Genomic DNA, 21,124 nt, shown 5'->3' with positions numbered 1-21,124 from the left:
ATTTGTATTTATTAGTTGTATTTAAAAAAGGCATTGTGTGGAAATTTTGTCTTAATTCGTCTTTTTCCTCTTGTATGTGGTATGGATCCTGTAGGTGGTCTGTGCCTGGAGAAATGTGCCAACACCTCTGCTTTGACGAAACAGGAGGTCAGAGTGGCACATATGGAGTCTGCTCTTGCCAATATCATGGAACAGGTACTGAAAGAAAATCAGTGAACTTTAGTGCCGACCCATGACTGGACAGATTTCCACCATCAACACGCAAATGTGAAAAGTGGGCAAGATAATTCCCTATTATTGTCTCTCAGTACAGTATAACATTGCCCCAGCAAAAATGGTAGTTTATTAAAGGGTCAGTTCACCAGTCAGTTATGTGAGATGATATTGTGTAAGCTGCTACAGAAACCCAGTTCCTTCAAGTTTCATCTCATCTTCCTTCCAGAGTGCACTGGTGCGACAGCTCCAAGAGGAGAACCTGTATTTGAGGCGGCAGCAGTCCTCAGGTCTGATGTCTGGTGATTTGTTTGAAAATGTCCAGGATGCTAAAAGCAACCTTACTCTCCTGCATACCAGGCTGAGGCAGGCAGCGTTCTGTATCGCCCGTCTGAGCAGAGAGAAACAGCAGCTGATAGAGATGGGCAACTGCCTGCGTGCCCAGATCACCACTGCTGGACTACAGGGTACAATAACAGACACACTGACCACCACACACACAGTACATTAAAGAGCAGGCAGTGTTATCATCACCATGTGCAAATAAAGTGACAATATCAGTAGGTACAGTAACTGACCACAACTCTGTTGGGTTTATGGAGCTGTTGATCAGCAACAGTGACAGCTAATTGGCCAGGTAAGATTTGTCTAAAAGCTCACCTCCTGTGAGACACAGAGTTGCCAGTTTATTAGGTATACCTAGTTAAATTCAGTGCAATCCAGTACAACAACAACTGCAGTAAAACCTAGCTTGTTCAGTTTCTGTTGACACTGTACCAGCTGATTCAAATATAGGGTCATTTTAGAGGCTGTAGTTTGCAGTGCTGTTGACTTTTATTGCATTTTGTTGAAAAGTGAGGGTTTTTTTACATTTACCACCTTCATTTATCTCGTAGGGTGCTTTCCATTCAGCTAATATGGCTCCACACTTCACTTACTCACGTCTTAGCGGAGAAACGAGATAGAGATGCCATGCAAGAGTTGAGAGGATGCAGGAATTGTATTTACCAAATGGAACATCCTGGCTCACTCATTTTGAGGACACAGCAAATGACTCATGATGCACTGCATGTCAACTATCAAATATGTAGAAATAATTACATAAGAGGTTACAGTTTAAAATCACTTGGTGCTTGATGAATGCTGCTCCAGTACCAATTGTGGATCTATTGCAGCATCAGGCAGCATCACCTGATGCTGCAATATGACATGATGCTATCGTGTTGCACCAAGAGACCATTGAAATATGTATATTATGAAAGAACAGAACGGACAGGAGGGAGCAGTTTTTATTGCTGTAATTTTACTCAGAATATTTATAGCTTAGAAAAAATAGACAAATAGACAAAAGAGTGTTTAACTCATTCATGATTCAAATTCTTCACAAACATATTTTTATTTTATGAATAAATATGAATAACTATAGAGCCACAGTTGGTGCTGTTATTCCTGTTTTCACAGGGAGTTTAGTCATTCTACAGTATTACAATCATACAGCATTATGAATATTATAGGAAAGCCATTTCCAACAGCTGCCACTGCTTTTACTGCCCCATCAGATCAGCTGACCAATCACTAAACAGATTCCAATCAAAGGGGTGTTGCCGTACGGCAAAAAACTTCAGCATAGGATACACCCGGGGTTCCTCGCTCCAAACTCCTCCAGGAGCCTCCTCGCTCCTCGCCTCCTAAGGGATTGGAACATCCTCAATAACGGCGAACCTTGATCAATTTCCGGGTCACTGGCCGGAGGACGGAGGAGCGAGGACAGTAGGAATCATAATTAGCAGAATGGAAAGCACCACCAGAACTCTGTGTGTCCAACAGAACCAGAGAGGGACTCCTCCCCAGAGAAACAAGGAGACCAGCATGACCGGATGTCTGCTCTGGAACAGCTGCAGTACCAGCTCACCACACAGGTATCTGCTCTAACCCAGTTTTCCAAGTCTCTTCAAATCCATCTTTCACTAATAAACTGTTCCTTCCTCTCAGTTCCTACAAAGGCTCTTCTATGTCGCACAGTCAGGCACTTATCTCTTACCTCAGTGTCACTTTCATATTGTACATCTTCAGATTCACCAAGTGTGACAGTAACTAGCAAAAATGGTTCACTTTAGTACCCAAGTGGTTATAGCAAGCTGGACATGAGAATCTTCTTTGCCTCTGTTGTCTCCCATTTGGTGCCATAACTTGTGTGTGTCCAGGATGCAAATACTGCTGCACCTCTACTGATGGTGGCCTGTTGGAATGGCTTTTCTCTCAGTGCTCCGGTTTCCTCTCACAGTCTAAAAACATGCATGTTAGGTGACTTTGAAACTCTAACTTGCCCTATGAATGAATGGAACACTTTAAAAAGTTAACAAGGTCTGCTGCAGTTCAGTATTTTGTACTTATATTTAAGTATGTTATAATTTAACAATTTTATACCAAATATGACAAAGTCCAAATAGAAACAGAACAACAGTTTCTCTCTCTCTCTCTCTCTCTCTCTCTCTCTCTCGTTGACTGTCCCTTCATTTCCCTGTCATTTCCTTTCTGTCTCTGGATTGCTGCTACAATGGAGGAAAAATTTAATTAGGGACCACCCAAACTAAGTGAGGTGGTTTGGCTGTCTGTCTGTTGAGTACAGTTTCAGTACCATGGACAGCGCCACACCTACACACACAAACTCTAATTTACTCATTTCACCATTTCCCAGCACTTAACGCCACTTGCTTAGCTGTGGGGCTTACAGAAATCACATGGTTGTGTCCCTACCAAAGTTTAGATCAAACCTACGCACCTGAGTACTATAGATGGTATCGACTTGGCACCTCAGGACTTTGCCGTTTTTCAGACGGAAAGCCCATTCTGATCTGCTGGACATTGCAGTGTTTCTCCAGGATCAGTTGAATCGATATGGTATGCTTCACAGATATAAGAGGATGAATCTGAAGTGCATTTAGGCTGGCTATGTGGTGACTTAAGAGACAATCAGGCAATTGCTGAAAATACTGGATAACTTAAAGACAGGAGTAGCCTATCTCCCAATGTCTCAAAACAAAACAAATAAAACTGGATTAAACTAAACAGGCATGAAATCGAGCTAAACGACAGCTTCTTGCAGGATTTTGAGATATTTCCTTAATTCAGAAAAACAGAGCAGTTTTTTTTTCTCTTCATGAAAACTTATCTCGTAATTCTGAGATAATTATCTCGTTAATAATACAAATACAATAAGTGAAAACTACATGAACATTGTAACTCTTTTTTTATGAGTGTGTGTATGTCTAGGTCATTCACTATCTCTCAGGTTGTGGCATGTTGATACATATTGGACAGCAAGATATGCCCTGTCTCCTTCTCCTAGGAGTATTTTTAATTTTGAGAGTTTGGAGGGCTTTGGAATGGAGGGTGTCTAGGGGGTTGGATTTAAGGTGATTAAAACATTTTAGTGCTCTCTTTTGAATGTTAATTATCAGTGGGTGTCTGCCTAATTCTGCTCGACATGCATGTGTTGTATCTGCAGAATTCTGCATGTAAAGATTCTGTTGGATGATTGTCCCAGCAGGTATAGCTATGATGACTGAGTGGACCCCATACTTCACTATTATACAGAGTAATGGGCTGGATGAAACTATCAAATAGTTTAAGCCAAATTTTAATTGGAATTTGGAAATCATAAAATTTCCTCTTAATTGTATATAGAGGGGTCTGAGGGCATTTTCTCGATTTTACATATCTTCTGAAATTCACCTTTTAAAAGGCACTTGCATAACATGATACCCATGTGTTTCATATCAAAATGTGCAAAAAAACCTCAGCTCTCTGTATAATGAGGCACCACTTGGTCTGGTTTTGGAAATTCTTCAGATCTCTTGTAAAACATACCATTAATCATGTGGACAAATTGTTTTGGTGCTTGAAATGGATTTACCAAAGTCTTAGTCTTAGTTCACAAAGGTAGTGGATTATATGAATAAAACAAACATTTACTATGTATATAAAAATCCACCCAGAAATAACACACTATTTACAATATTTACATAATGAGCATGTTTCAACTGTCATGCCATGCTGCAAAAAACGTGTGGCAATGTCCAGAAAATGGTAGAACAGGTTTCTGTACCAACACATGGTTTTGTATTGTGAATGAGTTGTAATACTGAATGAGTTGGTCTGATCGATCAACTCCACCCATGTGTTGATTGTACTCTTTAACTGGTGTGGGACAAGGGATTGATACCTTTGTCCAGGAGCCATCTCGTTGTTTCACCCTCCTCTGCACAGTTTTACCGGAGTGTGCTGTGTGAAGTGTGGAGCAGACTGATACTTCTCTCGTGTCCATCCATTTCACATAGATGAGGGGGCCATCCCGGATCCATCTTATGGAGCCTCTTTTTGAGTTCCATGTGAGGGCGTTCAGTTCTGTCCTAGGGAAGTCCTTGCGGTTCTCCCTATAGGTCCCACAGACAGCAAATCTTTGCTCATGGAGAGCCATGAAGAGCTTGGGACTGGAATAAAAATTGTACATGTAAATGTGGTAGCCTGTGCCATGCCATGTCCAGAGAGGACGTAAATGGAAAATTTCACTGTGTAGCCATTCCTTGAATCAGCCAAGCCCAGCTTGCATCCCCACTTTGTGGGTTGTGCCTTCATTTTCTGCGTCATCCCAGTTTTAGCCTTTGAGGCGACCATTCTTTCATCCACAGCCACATCTCTATGGGGATGATAAAATGTCTTACACGCATTCTTGATGGTGTCCATCAGGGGTTTTAGTCGGAAGAGTTGTCATGGTCGGCTACCCTTTTTTCTGTCATTATGGACATCCTCATCAGGGTTGCTAAGATGAAGGTTCCAAGATATTGCTCTGTATCTGTCCCATGGCATGATCAGTGATGGAAGTGGCAAAGAAAAAAGGTGATTCTGCCTCCAGTAATCTGCGATGTTATCGAGTTTCACCATGGCCATATACAGAAGCAGCCCAATGTACTTGTAAAAATCCCCTGTGTTCAAGTCTGTCCATTTGTACTTTTTTCCCTCATCCTTGTTTAGCAGCCTGCTTGTTTGTGTTTTGACACAGTGTTGGTATGGTTTGTACAGGAAGGAAAAGTTTGAACAGGTCGAGCGGTGTATATGTGGAGGTGGAGCTGAGCTGTGGCCCTGATGTCCGAGCTGGTTGAAACCTGGAGACAGGGGGAGCGGTGTCCAGGTCTTTGTCTGTCTTCCAAGACAGCAGAGCTGGCTGCTGGTACATGGGATGCTCGTAGCTGTGGGGGAGGTGCTTGTGTTCGGGGGGCACAGGACCTCTTGGCTGGCCAGGCTGGTGATGATGGCTGTGGTGGAGGGGCTGGTGGTGACCTGGTGGCAGGCAAGGGTGATGCTGCCAGTGGCAGCTGTGAATACTCTCTGAAAAAAATAACAGTTTACAGAGACCCAACAAATCCCACCATAGTGGTTGGTGATGTTTTCCATTTGCTGTTTTTCTCAGGTATTTTCTGATTGTCTTGCATTCTTGATCAAACTATTTATCTGCGTTTTGCTTTTTAACAGGCTTCCATTTTTGTTTTATAAGGTTGGCTTTAATAGCTGCCTTATGAAATATCATATTGATATCATAAGTGGCCTTTTTTACACCATCTCTGGTAGGGACATATTGATTTTGGTTATATACTGATATGTCATTCATCAGATCAGGTGAGTTCAAGGCCAAAATGAATTTGTCTTCAATGTCTTGGGATAATCTGTAAGTAGGATTTAATTTATACAGCTTACTGGGTTCCCTTTTTGTGTCACTCATTTGATTGGTTTGATTTGATTTGGTTGTGGTCTGAATGGGGGATTGCTGTCTGACAGTGAATGTACTGATAGTGGGGTCCATGTCAGTGATTGCATATTCTACTACACTAGACCCAAGAGCTGAGGACTATGTGAATCTCCCTAAAGAGTCCCCTCTGAACTTACCGTGAACTATGTACAAGCCTAAGGCCCGACAGAGATGCACTACCTCCCTGCCACTTTGGTTTATTTCAGAGTCAAGGTTGTTCCGATGGGTGATGGTTGCTGTGGTAAACAGGGGAGACTGACCAAACACATGGTTGTTGCCCTGTCGGTCGATGACATCAGGTTCAATTCCTGTTCGTCCTTTCAGATCTCCAGTTAGAAGCACGTTTCCCTGGGCCTGGAAATGGGCGATTTCTGAGTGGAGAGTTTCAAAAATGTCTTCTTCATAATAAGGAGAATCTGCTAGAGAATCTACCAAATGTATGATGTTTTGCCCTTGCATATGTTTTTTTTTATTTTACAGAGGGCACCATGACTTCATTATGTCCTGGAGGTAATGAGCAGATCATTTTGACATGTTTCTGTTAACACAATTACATCAACAACTTTGATAGATTTCATGATTGCAGGGTTTTCACTCTTGAGCTCAAAGGTTGAAGAGTGGAAACCCAGAATATTCCAGCAGCTTATATAAAATTAAGGCATAAAAACAATCAAAATGAACCTGTATAGTAGACAAATACAAAAACACCTACAACTACCTAAACATTTACAATACTGACTAATAATTTTACATGGATTATATGGAGGCATGTACTATTTTCACTAATGTTACTATTGTACTGACTACTACTATTGCTATCATTCTGTTTCTCAAGTGAGAAGGTGCTTCTTACCTGGACAGAAACCGGGTGCACAGGGTGTGCAGCATCTCCCTAATGTCTCCCAGCTCAGAGGTAGCAAGGGGTTGGACTGTGGAAGTAGGCTGGGCTACAACTGCAGCATAGCTTCGCTGCTGTGGGTGGGGAGGGGAACATGGGGCAGCTTCTGCAGCATAGCTCCGCTGCTGTGGGTGGGGAGGAGGACAAGGAGCAGGTGTTGCTGCATATCTCTGCTGCTGTAGGTGTGGAGGAGGATAAGGGGCATGTGCTGCTGCATATCTCTGCTGCTGATGCTGTAAAGGGAGGGGCTAAGGAGGTGGAAGGTAACCTCTTCTGGTTGTGCTTCAAAGTGGTGAGGTTGTGGGCGTGTGGTGAGTGGGAGGTACAGGCTCAATGGTTGTGTCTCCTCACAGCAGAGGGGATGATTCTGGGGTGGTGATGGGGTGGAGGAGGTTTGGGATGGTATCTAAAGCTCCTAGTAGAGGAGGGAGAGGGGGGCATTGTGTCCCAGGGCCATGTCTTTGAGGGTATTTGCAAATATCTTGACCCGCTCTCTGTGTAGATGGAGTTCGTCATAGAGGTCCCAGGTGCCAATGGTTGGGTGGATGGCCAGGTGGACGTTGGGTAAGTTCGCACATCCTCTTCTGATCTTCATGGATGACATGTGGAGGGGTGTCTGTCCTAGGCAGCCGGGTGGAGACCACAATGCAGGTGTCAAGGAACTCCCTACTGGCCTCCTCTGCCATCTTCCTCACTACCTCAGTAGTGTTTTTATGGAGGCTGTGTAGGTCATTTGTTCCTGTGTGGATCACCAGGCATTGAGGGCTCTTGAGGGTTTCCTTTTTCAAAAACTTCATTGCCTGACCTGTGGTGCTGCAGCATTTAGAAAGCTTGTTTGTGTCCAGGAATTTTCCATTAGAGTCAGCTAGCAGGAGCACTTTTGGGGTTCCCTCTTCAGGCTGAGTGGAAGGAAGCTGGGATGGGCAGAGCTGGCTGTTGGCATCTGGCTGTGTGGATGTATCAGCAGGTGCCAGGGTGTTGTTGGGCTGAGTGCAGAGCAGAGAGGGTGGGACAGAGACAAGGCAGGGGTTTGGGACACTGGCAGGGAGAGTCTGTGTCTCTGTACTTTGTACTGTCATTGTGGGGATTGAGAGTTGGTCTGTCAGGTGTTGGACTTGCCTGGTGAAGCTCTTTTTTCTATTCTCAGTATCCTCCTTCACTTGTCTCTTTTGCTGCTGGAGCTCCTCTTTAAGCTGCTGGCTTGAGTCAGCTCTTTGAATTCAACAAAGTCCAGCTCCAGCAGGGATTTCAGCTGGTTGGTGGCGTGTCAGGTGTGGGAGGAACAGAGATTGACAAGGCGGTGGTGTTGCCTAATGGGCTTTCATCATCTATACTGTCAGAGGGGACATTGATCCTCTTGGTGTCCACCTCAGCTTTCAACAGGGTAAATTCCTCTTGAAAGGACTCCAGGTGTGCTTCATTCCCTTGGACCATGACCTTTCCTTTGGTGTAGTATGTGATGGTAAGCAGAGGGTCATCCTTGTCAAGGTGTTCATTTTTACAGATCTTTAATCTGCCTCCTGAGCCACTGACCTTGCTGGATACATATGCATAATTGCTGCACAGAGTATCTTTCCAGATGTAGATGGAATCAATGAAGAATATAAGGTTGTTCTTCTTCCTAGCTTCTTTTTGTTGGGCATAGTCAGTGAAGAGGACTCACAAGGTTTTCACAGTGTCTTCTTGTGTTTCTCCCTAGCTGTTCCACTCTTATATTTAGCAGGGTACTGAATCACCTTGCTCCTGCTGTGCTGCCTTCTGATTGGTTTCCATGGCGACAACTTGTTTACTCCAAGGGGAGCTAAGCTAACAATATTCTTTGCCAGCTTTTCTAGCCTACAGACACTGGCAAAAAACTGAACTATGCAGAGTTTACCAGATATATTAATGTTACTAACAAGGATCTTTTAATTGTTCTTCTTGTCTTTATAAAGGTACCTCTTCTGTTGGCTTCTTCAGTGCGGTTTCTTCTTTGGAATGTTGTTAACAATGGCAGGTAGCAGTTGTTGATTAATGCGGTTACCTCTTCTTTAGAGTCCTTTCTGAAGATTATTTGAAGGTTATTTTGCAAAATGTCCCACTTATTTAGGTCCAAGGTTGAGATATATTCAGGAGCTCATCTTTTGGTGCAGCTACTCTTATGGAATCCTCTCTCTTTAATCAGTCTTCTCATCTCACTCTTGGCAGGAAAGTGAATATGTTGTTTCACGATCTAAAAGACCAAAAAGCAGAACACAGCGAGGGAGAGGACTGAATCATAAGTTCAAATAGTCTCTATTGTAAATGTGACAAAAGGTCACTGGTGGGGAGAATGCTCCTCCTGAGCGGACAAGGCAGGTGTAGTGCCAGTGAGAAAACCTCCCAACGTGGCCCATGGAGAATTGGCAAGGCTCAGAGGGCAGAGGCGGTGAGAGAGTGTTCTGGCGTGGTAGGCAGAGCAGGAAAGGCAGCTGGACATGATACTGCAGAGATCAGGTAAACCACGATGACTGTGATCACCAGCAGGAAATAAATCTGCAAGGTCACGCAGGAGCAAAAAACGAGCAACAAGAAAACATAACTGAATTGAGATTTAGGCCGTAGTGAAGGTACCACAATGGTGCACTGACACGATCTGGCGCTGGTTGCGTGGTAGAGCCGGGTAGATATACTGTGAGGCTTGATTGGGTGATGAACGTCAGGTGTGCCGGTGATCAGCAGCAGGAGGGAAAACTACATTGCCCTGCCCAGGCCAATACACACACACACACACACACACACACACACACACACCAAGAGATGAAGAGAGAACTAACAAGGAACACAAGGAGGAGAGAGCAACTCTAGAGTACACAAGGATAGGAGGAGAGATGTGGCTAAACTATGACAGAATAAGTGTATTTTCCAAAATGTTGACCTATTTTTAAAAACTGGGACAGTCCTGATATTAGGATCATGTAGAACAAATGACATTGACACATGACACATGAGTGGAATCACACTTTCAGTACCGGGGAAGAGATGATTTCACATGAAAGGGCAAATGTTTTTTAGTTATTTTTCTGATGAAAATAATCTGAATGCATTCCTTGTTGTTTTGCTTATTGTTTTTCTGCCAAATTAACATTTTACAGGAACTCAGAAAAGAAAATGTAATTATAGAAGACATATTTGTCAGAGCTATCAAAGTCTATAAGTCTTGGCAACTGGGGGGATAGCATGAACGACCCATGTGCTATGCCCTCCAGTTGAAGCTCAGCACTGGCAGGTGAAAAGAAGCAGCTGGTGACACCATGTGTAATGGAGGTCAGGAGGACAAACAAAAAATAGATAACATAAATAAAAAAGACAGCCACGAAGAACACTGTCTTAAAGACCCCAGAGGAAGAATGATCCTGGTGTTGTGTACTTCTCAGTGCTACCTCCAGAGAGCACAGTGGGTTCACTAATGTATTTGTGCCTTCAGGAGCTGCAGTACGCTTTGAGGCAGAGGGCTTGCACTTTTGCTGAACAACTCCTCCCTGGAACCAACAACCAAAGTCCTACCACAAAAGTGGCTGCCAACCCTTGGTCCCAGGGGCACAAAACCACAGACAGGCCTGAGGTAACAGCAGAGTCGTAAATACTGCATTAATTGATAAGGAATAACAGCTCAGTTGCCCAGTTCACTCCACATTGAAGGGATATCTGTTGGTGCATTACTGTATCTGAGTTCATTCTAACATACATACATTATATAAACTTATAATGTACTGGAAAGTAAACTAAAATATAGAAAATCTATTTCTCATTTCTCAATTCATGTTTCGCTATCTCTATGATTCCAGACTTTTCACACACACTGTAAGTAAAACATCTTAAAATGAATTTACTCTCCAGCTCTCTTCTTCTTTAGAGCTCCAAGAACGAAGAGAACACTCCTTTGGTCAGCCAGTCACAGAGCTCACTGGATGTGGGGCCAGAGCCCACATCACTGCAGTTGTTAAAGGAGCTATGGGAGATACTGGACCGTGGACTCAGTCCATCTATTTTCTCAGAAGGTAACCACACCAGAATAACTAGGGCTCGACTACTACTAACTCTTTTTGGAGACAGATACTGTTTTTTCATATTTCTTTTGTCTCCCCTTTCTAGCAGTGAGAGTAATTACACAAACACTGTCGACACGTGCTTATGATGTAGCTTATGCCTACAGTGAGCTCGCCCCAGGCTTGTGTTCAGAAATAGTTACAAAAATACAGACATTTCCACAGTTCCAAGACAATAATCCATTATTTAGGTAGAGTAAATGTAATAGCTATATAGCCTACTTTCCAGATATTTTACTAACCTGTCCAAGAGCAGCAATGTGACATCTGTGTCAAGGAAAAGCTAAAGCTACACCAATGGTTATCCATGTTTGTCCTCGCTGTCGATTGTTTTCTTGTTTTGACTGTAATCCTTCCTCTGAACGCTGAGTTTATTTTTTATCGGGAGCATCTGACACTTTTCTAGGACTCTTAGGTTTTACTTCTAGTTGCTGTAGCCTACAGTTGTTTCAGAGCCATGTAGAGAGAGAGTTGCGTCAACTCCGTTGGCATGACTGCATACAATAAAACGTTGCCAAAGCATATTAACACAAACTATACAATCATAATAAACAAAATAAACAATAAACAATGCTCAATAATAAACATTCTCTCCAATGCACCTTTTTTTTTCAGCAATGGTGGATTGCGGAGCTCTCTATTTGGCTCTGGGTTGCTCCCCGCTTCCACTCTGGCAAACCAACCCAAATCAAATCAAAATTAAACCAATCTTTGCTGGTTGGAGTAAAACGTATCATTACTGATGCGCCAGCGCAGAAATGTCGCCACAGACACCAGATTTAAAAACTCCTATACTGCGAAATACAGAGAGATTTACCTGACTCGTGTCAGCATTGTGATTTTTTGGCATATGAAAGCCATATTTAAAGCTAGAGTGCTTTTACATATAAATGAACGTCCGTTACATTCAAGCCCTTGCCAAGCGAGTTTACAGACCAGCAGAACCAGACTCAGGGTGGGCGGATGGGCTGGGGGTGAGCATAATGCAAATTCCATCTAGAATTTTAAAATAATAATAATGTAATGGTAGTGGTAATATTAATAAAGTAATAATAATAGGAATGATAGTGATAGGAATAATAATAGTAATAAGACTAATAATAACAATTATAGTAGTATAACAATGAAAGTTTATGGAGTGTTTCCTAATAATATTGCCTAACGGAAGCATATATAAGGTGAATAGAAGCACAGAACCTTGTGGAACTCTGTGACTAATTTTGGCATGCACAGAGGACTCACTTTAGTGGGCGTAGTCTTGTATTAGGGACAGTATGTCCACAGAAAATCTAAATACATAACCCCTTCACCCAGTATGAACACCGTTGCAGTGGTTGGATCAGTGATGGACAGATGGAGGGATGGTTGTTGCCCAATTTGTGCCTGTAGTCTCTGTCAACTCTCCAGGGAACAGTTTCTCAACCAGAGTAGCTGCCAAATCAGGCTGAGACACAGTGATCAGTATCATACCATCTAATAATTGTGAAACCAGACAAACCTGGCACATTGTTTCAGTACACATATGATAACTGCAATGACTGGGTCAAAGAGTTTATTACAGATATTAAACAGCTGTGTGAGATAAAGTCCTCTTATGTGCGCAAGGAGATACTGTACAGTTGCAATGTGAAAACAGAGCAAGAGAAAGAGATGAAATGTGAAATCTGTATCTAGATCTTCATTTGCATCAAAATACACATAGGGATAGGCAACAGTGGGTTAATGTGCTAGATTTAAAATGTTAATGTAAAGTATTTAAAAACAGTTGTATATGATGTAGTCTGAATAGTGTATATATATACAGTATATATATACCAGCGCTGATAGTGAGTCTGAGCATAATATGACCTTTTTAGCTTATTTTGCTCTATCCACTGCAATGCCATTACAATAGCTAACATCTTGACTGTATGTACTGTTAAGTGATCTGGTGTTCTTTCCTCAATGTTTTTATTTAAATCTGGAATAACAAAAGCAAACCCAGTATTTTCATTCTTAGGTTCCATGGATCCATCTGTATATATTGGAACAAATGTTTTATATGTTGTTCTTAGTCTTTCATCAGCTGTATCTGCCCAATTTCCATTTCCTTTATCTCTCTTTATTTTCTCTTAAATATAAAAATCTAAGGACACAGGAGGAAATAACCATGTCAGAGTCACTGGGGCTGCGTTCCGATCGCCTAGTAGTTCCCTGCTAAGTGGACTGCACAGGGTATTCAGCCATGTTAAGTAATATTGCAAACCGTAGGTTTGTGAGGGTGATGTTTTGAGGCAGGTCTGTGTGACGCTACAGTGTTTGAACTGGCATGCTCAGTGGTTTTCCCCCTTGCTTTGGAAGTGAGAAGAGTTTCCCAAGCTACCTGTGTAATCTTTCTTATCTCTTGCATTGAGAGGTTACCTTGATGCGTAATAAGTACAAAGTGAGTGCGTACACATGGATGAAGGTTTCGCAAGAACAAGGACTTGAAGGTGTACATTAACAAAATCTTTAATAATCTCTGGGAAGCTCAAGATGGGAATGTTTAATTTGGAGGGCTGCAACCATTGATGTGATCTCGTCAGCAGTAGAAGAGAATTCTTCTACTGTAGTTATCTCTGACACTGGGAGGTTGTGACTGTATAAACTTATGGACAGCTTTAGAGCTGGTCTTCCACACAAGTTTAACTTTCTCCCTTTGGGTTGCATGGGGCACATCAATTAGATTGTGATCTAATTCCCTAAAGTAGTCGTCTATGTGGTGATCACAGTTGTCTGGATGAAAATGTTCAATGTCCTTAGCTATAAACTCAAGCAACTGTGAGATCATTTCCAGTGAAGGCGAGACTAAGGTAGCATTGCTGTAGACGTGTGCATCACGTGCTACATTTCTCTCTGGTTGAGAGGCAGGGGCTGAACAGTGCAGAGAGGAGGCTGAACAGTCCTGGAATGTTCTAGTCCCCCCTTTGAAGGGATGAGCACTGATGAATGTGTCATGTATCAGTGACTGAGAAGAATACGGAGCAGAGGATAAACTACTTATCTCCTCAATGTTTGTTTCAGAGAGATGGGAAGTCATGTAGCTGTTACCTCTGTCTCTCAGTGGAGGTTGAGGAACTGACTTCATTCCCAAGGACTCAGGGTTGGTTGGGGATTGTTCCCATCTTCTGAGTGGAGATGGAGTTACCTTCTCATTAAGGGAGGAGTGTGAATCAGAGTCACCGGAATCACACTGGCTAAACGGCTGTCTTGGGGCAAGACGTTATGATCTATGTCTTAACAATTCCTCCTTGTGTGAACAGAGATTTAACTCTGCTGAGTGCAGGTCTTATAAGTAGTGAATAACTTTCTTATTAGCCATCTGAACTTCATGAAGGAGACAATAATTTTGCGCTCTTAGTGACTATCTCCATTTCTAGGGCTGCTTTGCTCTGAAAGGCAAGGCTGGTTTGCCTGTGGAGGTTCAGAAGCAAGCATGTTAACAATGGGCCTTTAGATGCGGTCTAGTGGGTCTAGTGGGCATCAGATTGGGGCCACTAAAGGCAAACGCAGAAGTTTGTAAGTTTACCAAAAATTTCAACATGCACTAAGAGGATTGTCTCTTAAAGTTGACTCAGGCTGGAATACGTGGAAGTAACAGCTAGGTACAAAACTAGGGTAGCTGGTAGCACACTGTGGCTCTATCTCAGGCTCTATTTCTACTAAGGCTGGAATGCACGGCAGTAATAGCCAGGTAAAGCTCTCTATGTTTCACAGGGCCAGTGGCACGCTGTGTCTTAATTAAAAAGGAAGGGCACTTGAATTAACAGCAAATTCTGACAGCTTGACTAGCTTGCATTGAATATGTGGTATTCAAATGCTGAACCAAAATTCTTTCAATTCCTACAGAGTAGGTTCAACTTGAAAGGTTAGCAGTAATACCAAAATCGCTCAAATTGCTTTAGCTAATTTGATCAATAAATCAATTCTCACCACAATGCACTTTCTTGTACATACATCTGGATGTATACTCCTGTGGCAGACTGATGGTGTTGAATGTATAGACTTTTTCTAATTTTAGAGTGGAATCTAAAATGTTGGTCTTGGCCAAAATTAATAAAAAAGAAATTAATATTGCTCAATTATGAATAATTGCCAACAGTACTACGCCTCATACAGGGCACCATTTGTAGGGAATTACAATGGTTAAAGGGGCACGAAATTGTGTAGGTGCTGATCTGTTAACTATCAGAATTATCAAAGATAATAATAATTAATAACTTTAACTAATAAAGTTCCTCAGGGTACCACTCTTAAAAAACTGAAAATGTATAGCCAATTAATTAATTTAGGCTCATAAAGTATACTAAACCATCAGCTTGAAACTCTGATTAATAAGTAACTTAATAACTATAACCAAAATTAGCCATCAATAGCTAGTAGGTTGAAGGATTTGGAGTTCTACATAGAAGAGGTTGGCAGAATTCAATATTGTGCAACATTAAAGAAACCGGCATGTATATCCAAAAGCATTTATTAAAAAGATAATTTAAGTAAAAACACTCAATATGAAATATAACTAAAATGCACTAAAGAATAAAAAGGGTGTGTGTGTGTGTGTGTGTGTTTCATGTTCTTATATCCCTTTATCACTTTAACCTGAATGCACACTAACCCATGGGGACTTGTGTCACCATGGGGACAAAAATTGAGGTCCCCATGGGTAGAGACTGCTTTTTGAGGGTTAAGACTTGGTTTTAGGGTACAGGTTACAATTAGGTTAGGGTTAGGGTAGGGTAAGGGTTAGGGTTAAGGTTAAGCATTTAGTTGTGATGGTTAAGGTTAGGGGCTAGGGAAAGCATTAGGTCGATGACTGTTCCCCATAGGGATAGTAAAACAAAGTGTGTGTGTGTGTGTGTGTGTGTGCGCGCAGGTCTGGGTGCGTGCCACTAAGAATGTGTGTATGTTTCTTTGTTCAGCCTCTGTATGTCTCATGTGCACAAGCATGAACACACGTGTTGCAGACAAAAGAAAGCACATGGAGCGGGAGTTTTAAAGTCCCTCTCCGCTGTGTGTTTATGTTTAAGGCCAAATTAAGGTGTATGTGTGTGATCTGTGTAGGATAACAGTTTAACAGATAAGTTAAAAGAGTTGGTAAACATGCAAAGACTCTGTCTGTGTGGAGGATAATGATACTAACATCAATTTAGCGGTGGCTGAGAACTACGGTTATAATAATAACCTCACATTAACCATGGAGAAGATCACAACAATAAAACAGACGATCACAACAATAAAACCTCAACAAATCAAATCAATACATGTACATTGACAAAAACTAAACAGTCCTCTGCTTAGCCAAGTATACTGTTAAGATATGTGAAGCTATATAATGCCCAGGTACATTACCAGTCCGCAAAGGAAGAAGTTTCTTTGGTTCTGCATTGTTAGCTAGCGGTTCCGTTTTGGATGGGACAGGCGGAGAAGAAGTGGGGTTCTGATTGCAGTCCTTTGCTGTGCCGTGTTCCGATTGTGCAGCTGGAGGAACCGGTTGATCCGTCTGTTCTCCTCAGAGTTAGCTCTGCGCTAAGTGGCTCTCTGTTGTTCTTGTTGCTTGGCAAAAGTTAGTTGGCAGACTTTCTTGCTGTAACCACTAGCGCTAGCGTTAACTCAGCTTGGTTACAGAGATTTTAGGCAGCCTCTTGCGTCGCTGGCATAAGAAAGAGAGTTCGGTTCGGTGTATCTGCTCTGAGCAGATTACACAACAGAGGAGACCTCTGGTCTCAGGTCCCAGAGAGCGAGCCGATGAGAGTGGAAAGAGAGAGAGCAATGGCCAGCTGATCCTTTTATTGACCTGGTGACATCACGGGTCACAGACCAGAGTTCATACACAGGTGTGAAGTCTGGAGGATTGTAGGAGATTGAGTTCGATGGCTCAGTTTCATAAAAAGTTCAGTTTAAATCACACAAATGAACGAATTCAGCTGTGGCCCCAGTGATCCGAACAATCTTATAGGTTTTGGAATATACTCCCTCACAGTGTAGGTCAATATCCCAGTACAACTTTCTTTGGGAGATTTTCTTCCTCAACAATATACTTTCACTGTCTTTCCTCATCCCTTCTCTGAAGACATGTAATCTTTGTGCATCCCCCACCTTTCCGATTTGCTTTTACTTCATCCATGGTGACCTCAACTGGTATTCCCCTAATCACTCCCTTATTCCACCTGCTTCCCTTCTCCACACGGCTTGCACTTATCACTTTACGCTTCCCTGTCTCCTTCATCCTACACACCCTTTCTCTCTGCTCTTTATTTCTCAGAATCAGAATCAGAAATACTTTATTGATCCCCGAGGGGAAACTCTTTTGTTACAGCTGCTCACTATCCTGTCAGTGCACACAGGAATAGAAGTTCTAAGCAAATCAGAATATAATACACTATAATACAGGTAAGATAAATTAAGTACAGAGTGGATATAAGTATACAATTAAAATAAGTGTACAAAGTGGATTTACCGGTTGATGATAAGTATGTACGGTATAATAATACAATGTAATAATACAAGTAGTGAGTAATAGTGCATGAACTGTCAAGTTAAGTGTAGCTTATTAAGATTATTATGAGACGGTGGATATTGCACAGCAGTAATAGAAGTATGAATAAATATCAATAAATAGGGAATTTTAAACTGAAAAGAGTATATTGCACAGCAGTATTAACACAGAATATTGCACAATTATTTCAAGTATTGCAGTGATGTTAATGATCAATGTCCAGTTTAATGACTTAGGGTCATGTAGACTAACACTTTCTACATATGATCAACAGATTCCCATCTCTCAAAACTTTGGCCATTTTTATCTCACCAACTTGATTTTTTAATGTCGTAGTTAACTTCACTGGGCTCATAGAGTGAACTCCATTCTCTTTGTTAAATCTGAGTATTACCTTAAATAATTTTCCTCGACCCCATCACTTCACGTCACTTTCCTCCCACCATTCACCATTTCCTCCCCCAGAGCTAGTCATCACTTTCTTTTGTTTCCTCGCCCCTTTTCCAACAGAAGAATGTCCTCGTTTGACTCTTGTTCTTTCGTTCTCCTGGTCTAATCTCCATACTGTCCTCACTCTCAATTCCATCTGAATCTCCCCACTCTGGCCCATTCACAGGATAGCTGTGCCTACCCACCGTAGTTTTCACCGCTCTATCGGGTTTCCCAGTGCCATCCAGAGAGACCCCTTGCCTCCAATTTCCCGGGGTCAATTGCAGTTTTCTCTCGGGTTCAATTAATTCCTATTCCTAATCTACTCTAACGTGTAAACTTTTAACCATACATTAACTCCGTTTCGCTCAAACACCGCTGCATGTGTCGCGCCGATGACATGCACTGTGCTGCCCAGGCAAGACCAAACTGACCACAAAGGGAAACATATATAATGGCTGATCAGACCATTTTCTAAATGAAGGAGTAACACAAAAACAAACCCTACCAACTAAACTATGAATAACACAATGCAGTAATTAATCCAAGTATAAATCATTTAGCAACCACCAACAAACTAATATAGTCTAAAGAAATTATAAAAGCAAAAACAAATAACACACACACTTCCTGTATTTAGCTGCTCTGCTTCTGGGTGTGCATCTTTTGCTCTAGCCAGACAAGATGTCCCTTAAGTTAAACTTAACTAAAGACTAAACTAAACTAAAGTGTGACTGTACAGAAGATAACCAAATGTGCATGCTACAAATAAAAACTAATGTACTACCAACAATGCTTAATAAACTGTGAGTATGATGTATGAAACAAAATCAGTGTGTCATCATTTATCTGTTTGCTGATACGTACGTGCAATGTGAATGTAATGTGCATAAGGTTAAACGGTCAAACTAAATGAATAAATTAACTATTAAGTGTAAACTATAAAGAAAACTAAGGTGAGTGCAGGAGCGTTACCGAAATTCAAATCAGCTGTGTCGCAGCAGGTGTAGTGAACGACACTCGACTCCATCGCCCCTTTAAAAAAGAAGATAATAAAACAAAGAAGTTATCTCTATGGTACAACCCCCAAACCCACTAATTAAAGCAAGCATTGCGAAAACTTGAAAGGAAATGGCGTTCCAACAATCTGGAAGAATCTCATTTAGTCTGGCAAGATAGTCTTAAAACATATAGGAAAGCCCTTTGTAATGCCAGAGCAGCCTACTACTCATCTTTAATAGAGGAAAATAAGAACAATCCCAGGTTTCTTTTCAGCACTGTAGCCAGGCTGACAGAGTGTCACAGCTCTATTGAGCCATATATTCCTATAGCCCTCAGTAGTAACGACTTCATGAGCCTCTTTAATGATAAAATTGTAATTATTAGAGACAAATTCATCATGTCCTGCCCTCAACCGGCAACGATATATCCTTAAAGACAGGGACCTTAGAAACAGCTGTAAAACCTGATATATATTTAGACTGCTTTTCTCCCATCAACCTTCTCCAACTAACTGTCTCTTAGACCCTCTCCCAACTAGGCTGCTTAAAGAAGTTTTACCCTTAGCACTTCTTTACTAGATATGATCAATCTGTTTTTATTAACAGGCTATGTACCACTGCCCTGTAAAGTAGCTGTAATTAAACCTCTTCTTAAAAAGCCCACTCTTGATCCAGGGGTTTTAGCCAACTATAGACCTATATCCAACCTTCCCTTTCTCTCTAAGATCCTTGAGAAAGCAGTTGCCAATCAGTTGTGTGACTTTCTATATAACAATAGTTTATTTGACGATTTTCAGTCAGGATTTGCATCATAGCACAAAGACAGCACTGGTGAAAATTACAAATGACTTTCTAATTACATCAGACAATGGACTTGTCTCTGTACTAGTCTTGTTAGATCTTAGTGCCGCGTTCGACACCATTGACCATCACATCCTATTACAGAGACTGGAACATGTAATTGGCATTAAAGGAGCTGCACTAAGCTGGTTTAAATGCTATCTATCAGATCAATCTCAGTTTGCACATGTTAACGGTGAGTCCTCTGTGCACGCCAAAGTTAGTCATGGAGTTCCACAAGGGTCTGTGCTTGGACCGATTCTATTCACCTTATATATGCTTCCTCTAGGCAATATTATTAGGAAACACTCCATAAACTTTCATTGCTATGCAGATGATACCCAATTATATCTATCGATCAAGCCAGATGAAACTAACCAGTTAACTAAACTTCAAGCATGCCTTAAGGACATAAAGACCTGGATGACCTGCAACTTTCTGATGTTAAACTCTGACAAAACTGAAGTTGTTGTACTTGGTCCCAAACACCTCAGAGACACATTATCTAAAGATATAGTTACTCTAGATGGCATTGCCCTGGCCTCCAGCAGCATCGTAAGGAGCCTCTGAGTTATCTTTGATCAGGATTTATCCTTTAACTTCCACATGAAACAAACTTCAAGGACTGCCTTCTTTCACCTACGTAACATTGCAAAAATCAGGCACATCCTGTCTCAAAATGATGCTGAAAAATTAGTGGATGCATTTGTTACTTCTAGGCTGGACTACTGCAATTCCTTATTATCCAACTGCCCGAATAAGTCACTCTCCAGTTGATCCAGAATGCTGCAGCACTGGTACTTACAAGAACTAGGAAAAGAGATCATGTCTCTTCAATATTAGCTTCTCTGCACTGGCTCCCTGTAAAATCCAGAATACAATTTAAAATGCTTCTCCTCACCTACAAAGCTCTTAATGGTCTGGCACCATTGTACCTTAAAGATCTCATAATACCATATTATCCGACTAGAACACTGCGCTCCCAGAATGCAGGGTTACTTGTGGTTCCTAGAGTCTCCAAAAGTAGAAGTAAAATATTAAGATATTAAGAATTACAGAGACCCAACAAATCCCACCATGAGCAAGCATTGTGGCGACAGTGGCAAGGAAAAACTTCCTTTAAGAGGGCAGAAACCTTGGACAGAACCAGACTCAATGGTGGGCAGCCATCCGCCGCTGCCGTGTTAGGTTTTGAGAGAGAGAGAGAGAGAGAGGTTTGGGGGGGGGACTTTCCTCTTTGATAAAGCTTATAGTTAGGGCTGGCTGGCTTGGGTGAGTCTTGAACCATCCCTTAGTTATGCTGCTATAGGCCCAGACAGCCAGGAGACTTCTGGCAGGTATTTCTGCCTCCAAAGC

General features: G+C 41.8%; 2 protein-coding genes across 6 annotated transcripts in view; one reads left to right on the top strand and one right to left on the bottom strand.

The window, feature by feature from the left end:
- The window catches only part of ccdc57 (coiled-coil domain containing 57), a 73,298-nt gene that overhangs the window by 49,175 nt on the left and 2,999 nt on the right, over positions 1-21,124 (top strand). For 2 of the 4 annotated variants that reach the window (XM_044177559.1, XM_044177557.1), the window contains 5 exons: positions 95-195; positions 443-680; positions 2,041-2,132; positions 10,363-10,500; positions 10,792-10,936. In XM_044177559.1, the coding sequence (XP_044033494.1) occupies positions 95-195; positions 443-680; positions 2,041-2,132; positions 10,363-10,500; positions 10,792-10,936 (714 nt within the window). Of the gene's footprint in view, positions 1-94; positions 196-442; positions 681-1,772; positions 2,133-10,362; positions 10,501-10,775; positions 10,937-21,124 lie in introns of those variants that run through there. The other 2 variants (XM_044177560.1, XR_006375864.1) reach the window with 2 other exon arrangements.
- On the bottom strand, positions 3,680-7,481 carry LOC122867160 (forkhead box protein B2-like). Of its 2 annotated transcripts, none has more exons than XM_044177561.1 (2): positions 6,157-7,481; positions 3,680-5,601 (listed from the first exon to the last, which is right to left on the bottom strand). In XM_044177561.1, exons 1-2 carry the CDS (start codon positions 6,476-6,478, stop codon positions 5,234-5,236), a joined length of 690 nt encoding a protein of 229 aa, XP_044033496.1. In that variant the 5' UTR covers positions 6,479-7,481; the 3' UTR covers positions 3,680-5,233. The 2 variants fall into 2 exon arrangements, with proteins under 2 accessions (XP_044033496.1, XP_044033497.1); XM_044177562.1 differs by having other exon boundaries at positions 6,280-7,481.

The sequence above is a fragment of the Siniperca chuatsi genome, linkage group LG20, assembly GCF_020085105.1.
Source record: "Siniperca chuatsi isolate FFG_IHB_CAS linkage group LG20, ASM2008510v1, whole genome shotgun sequence".
Classification (NCBI taxonomy): domain Eukaryota; kingdom Metazoa; phylum Chordata; class Actinopteri; order Centrarchiformes; family Sinipercidae; genus Siniperca; species Siniperca chuatsi.
This window is presented reverse-complemented; position numbering and strand designations above follow the sequence as displayed.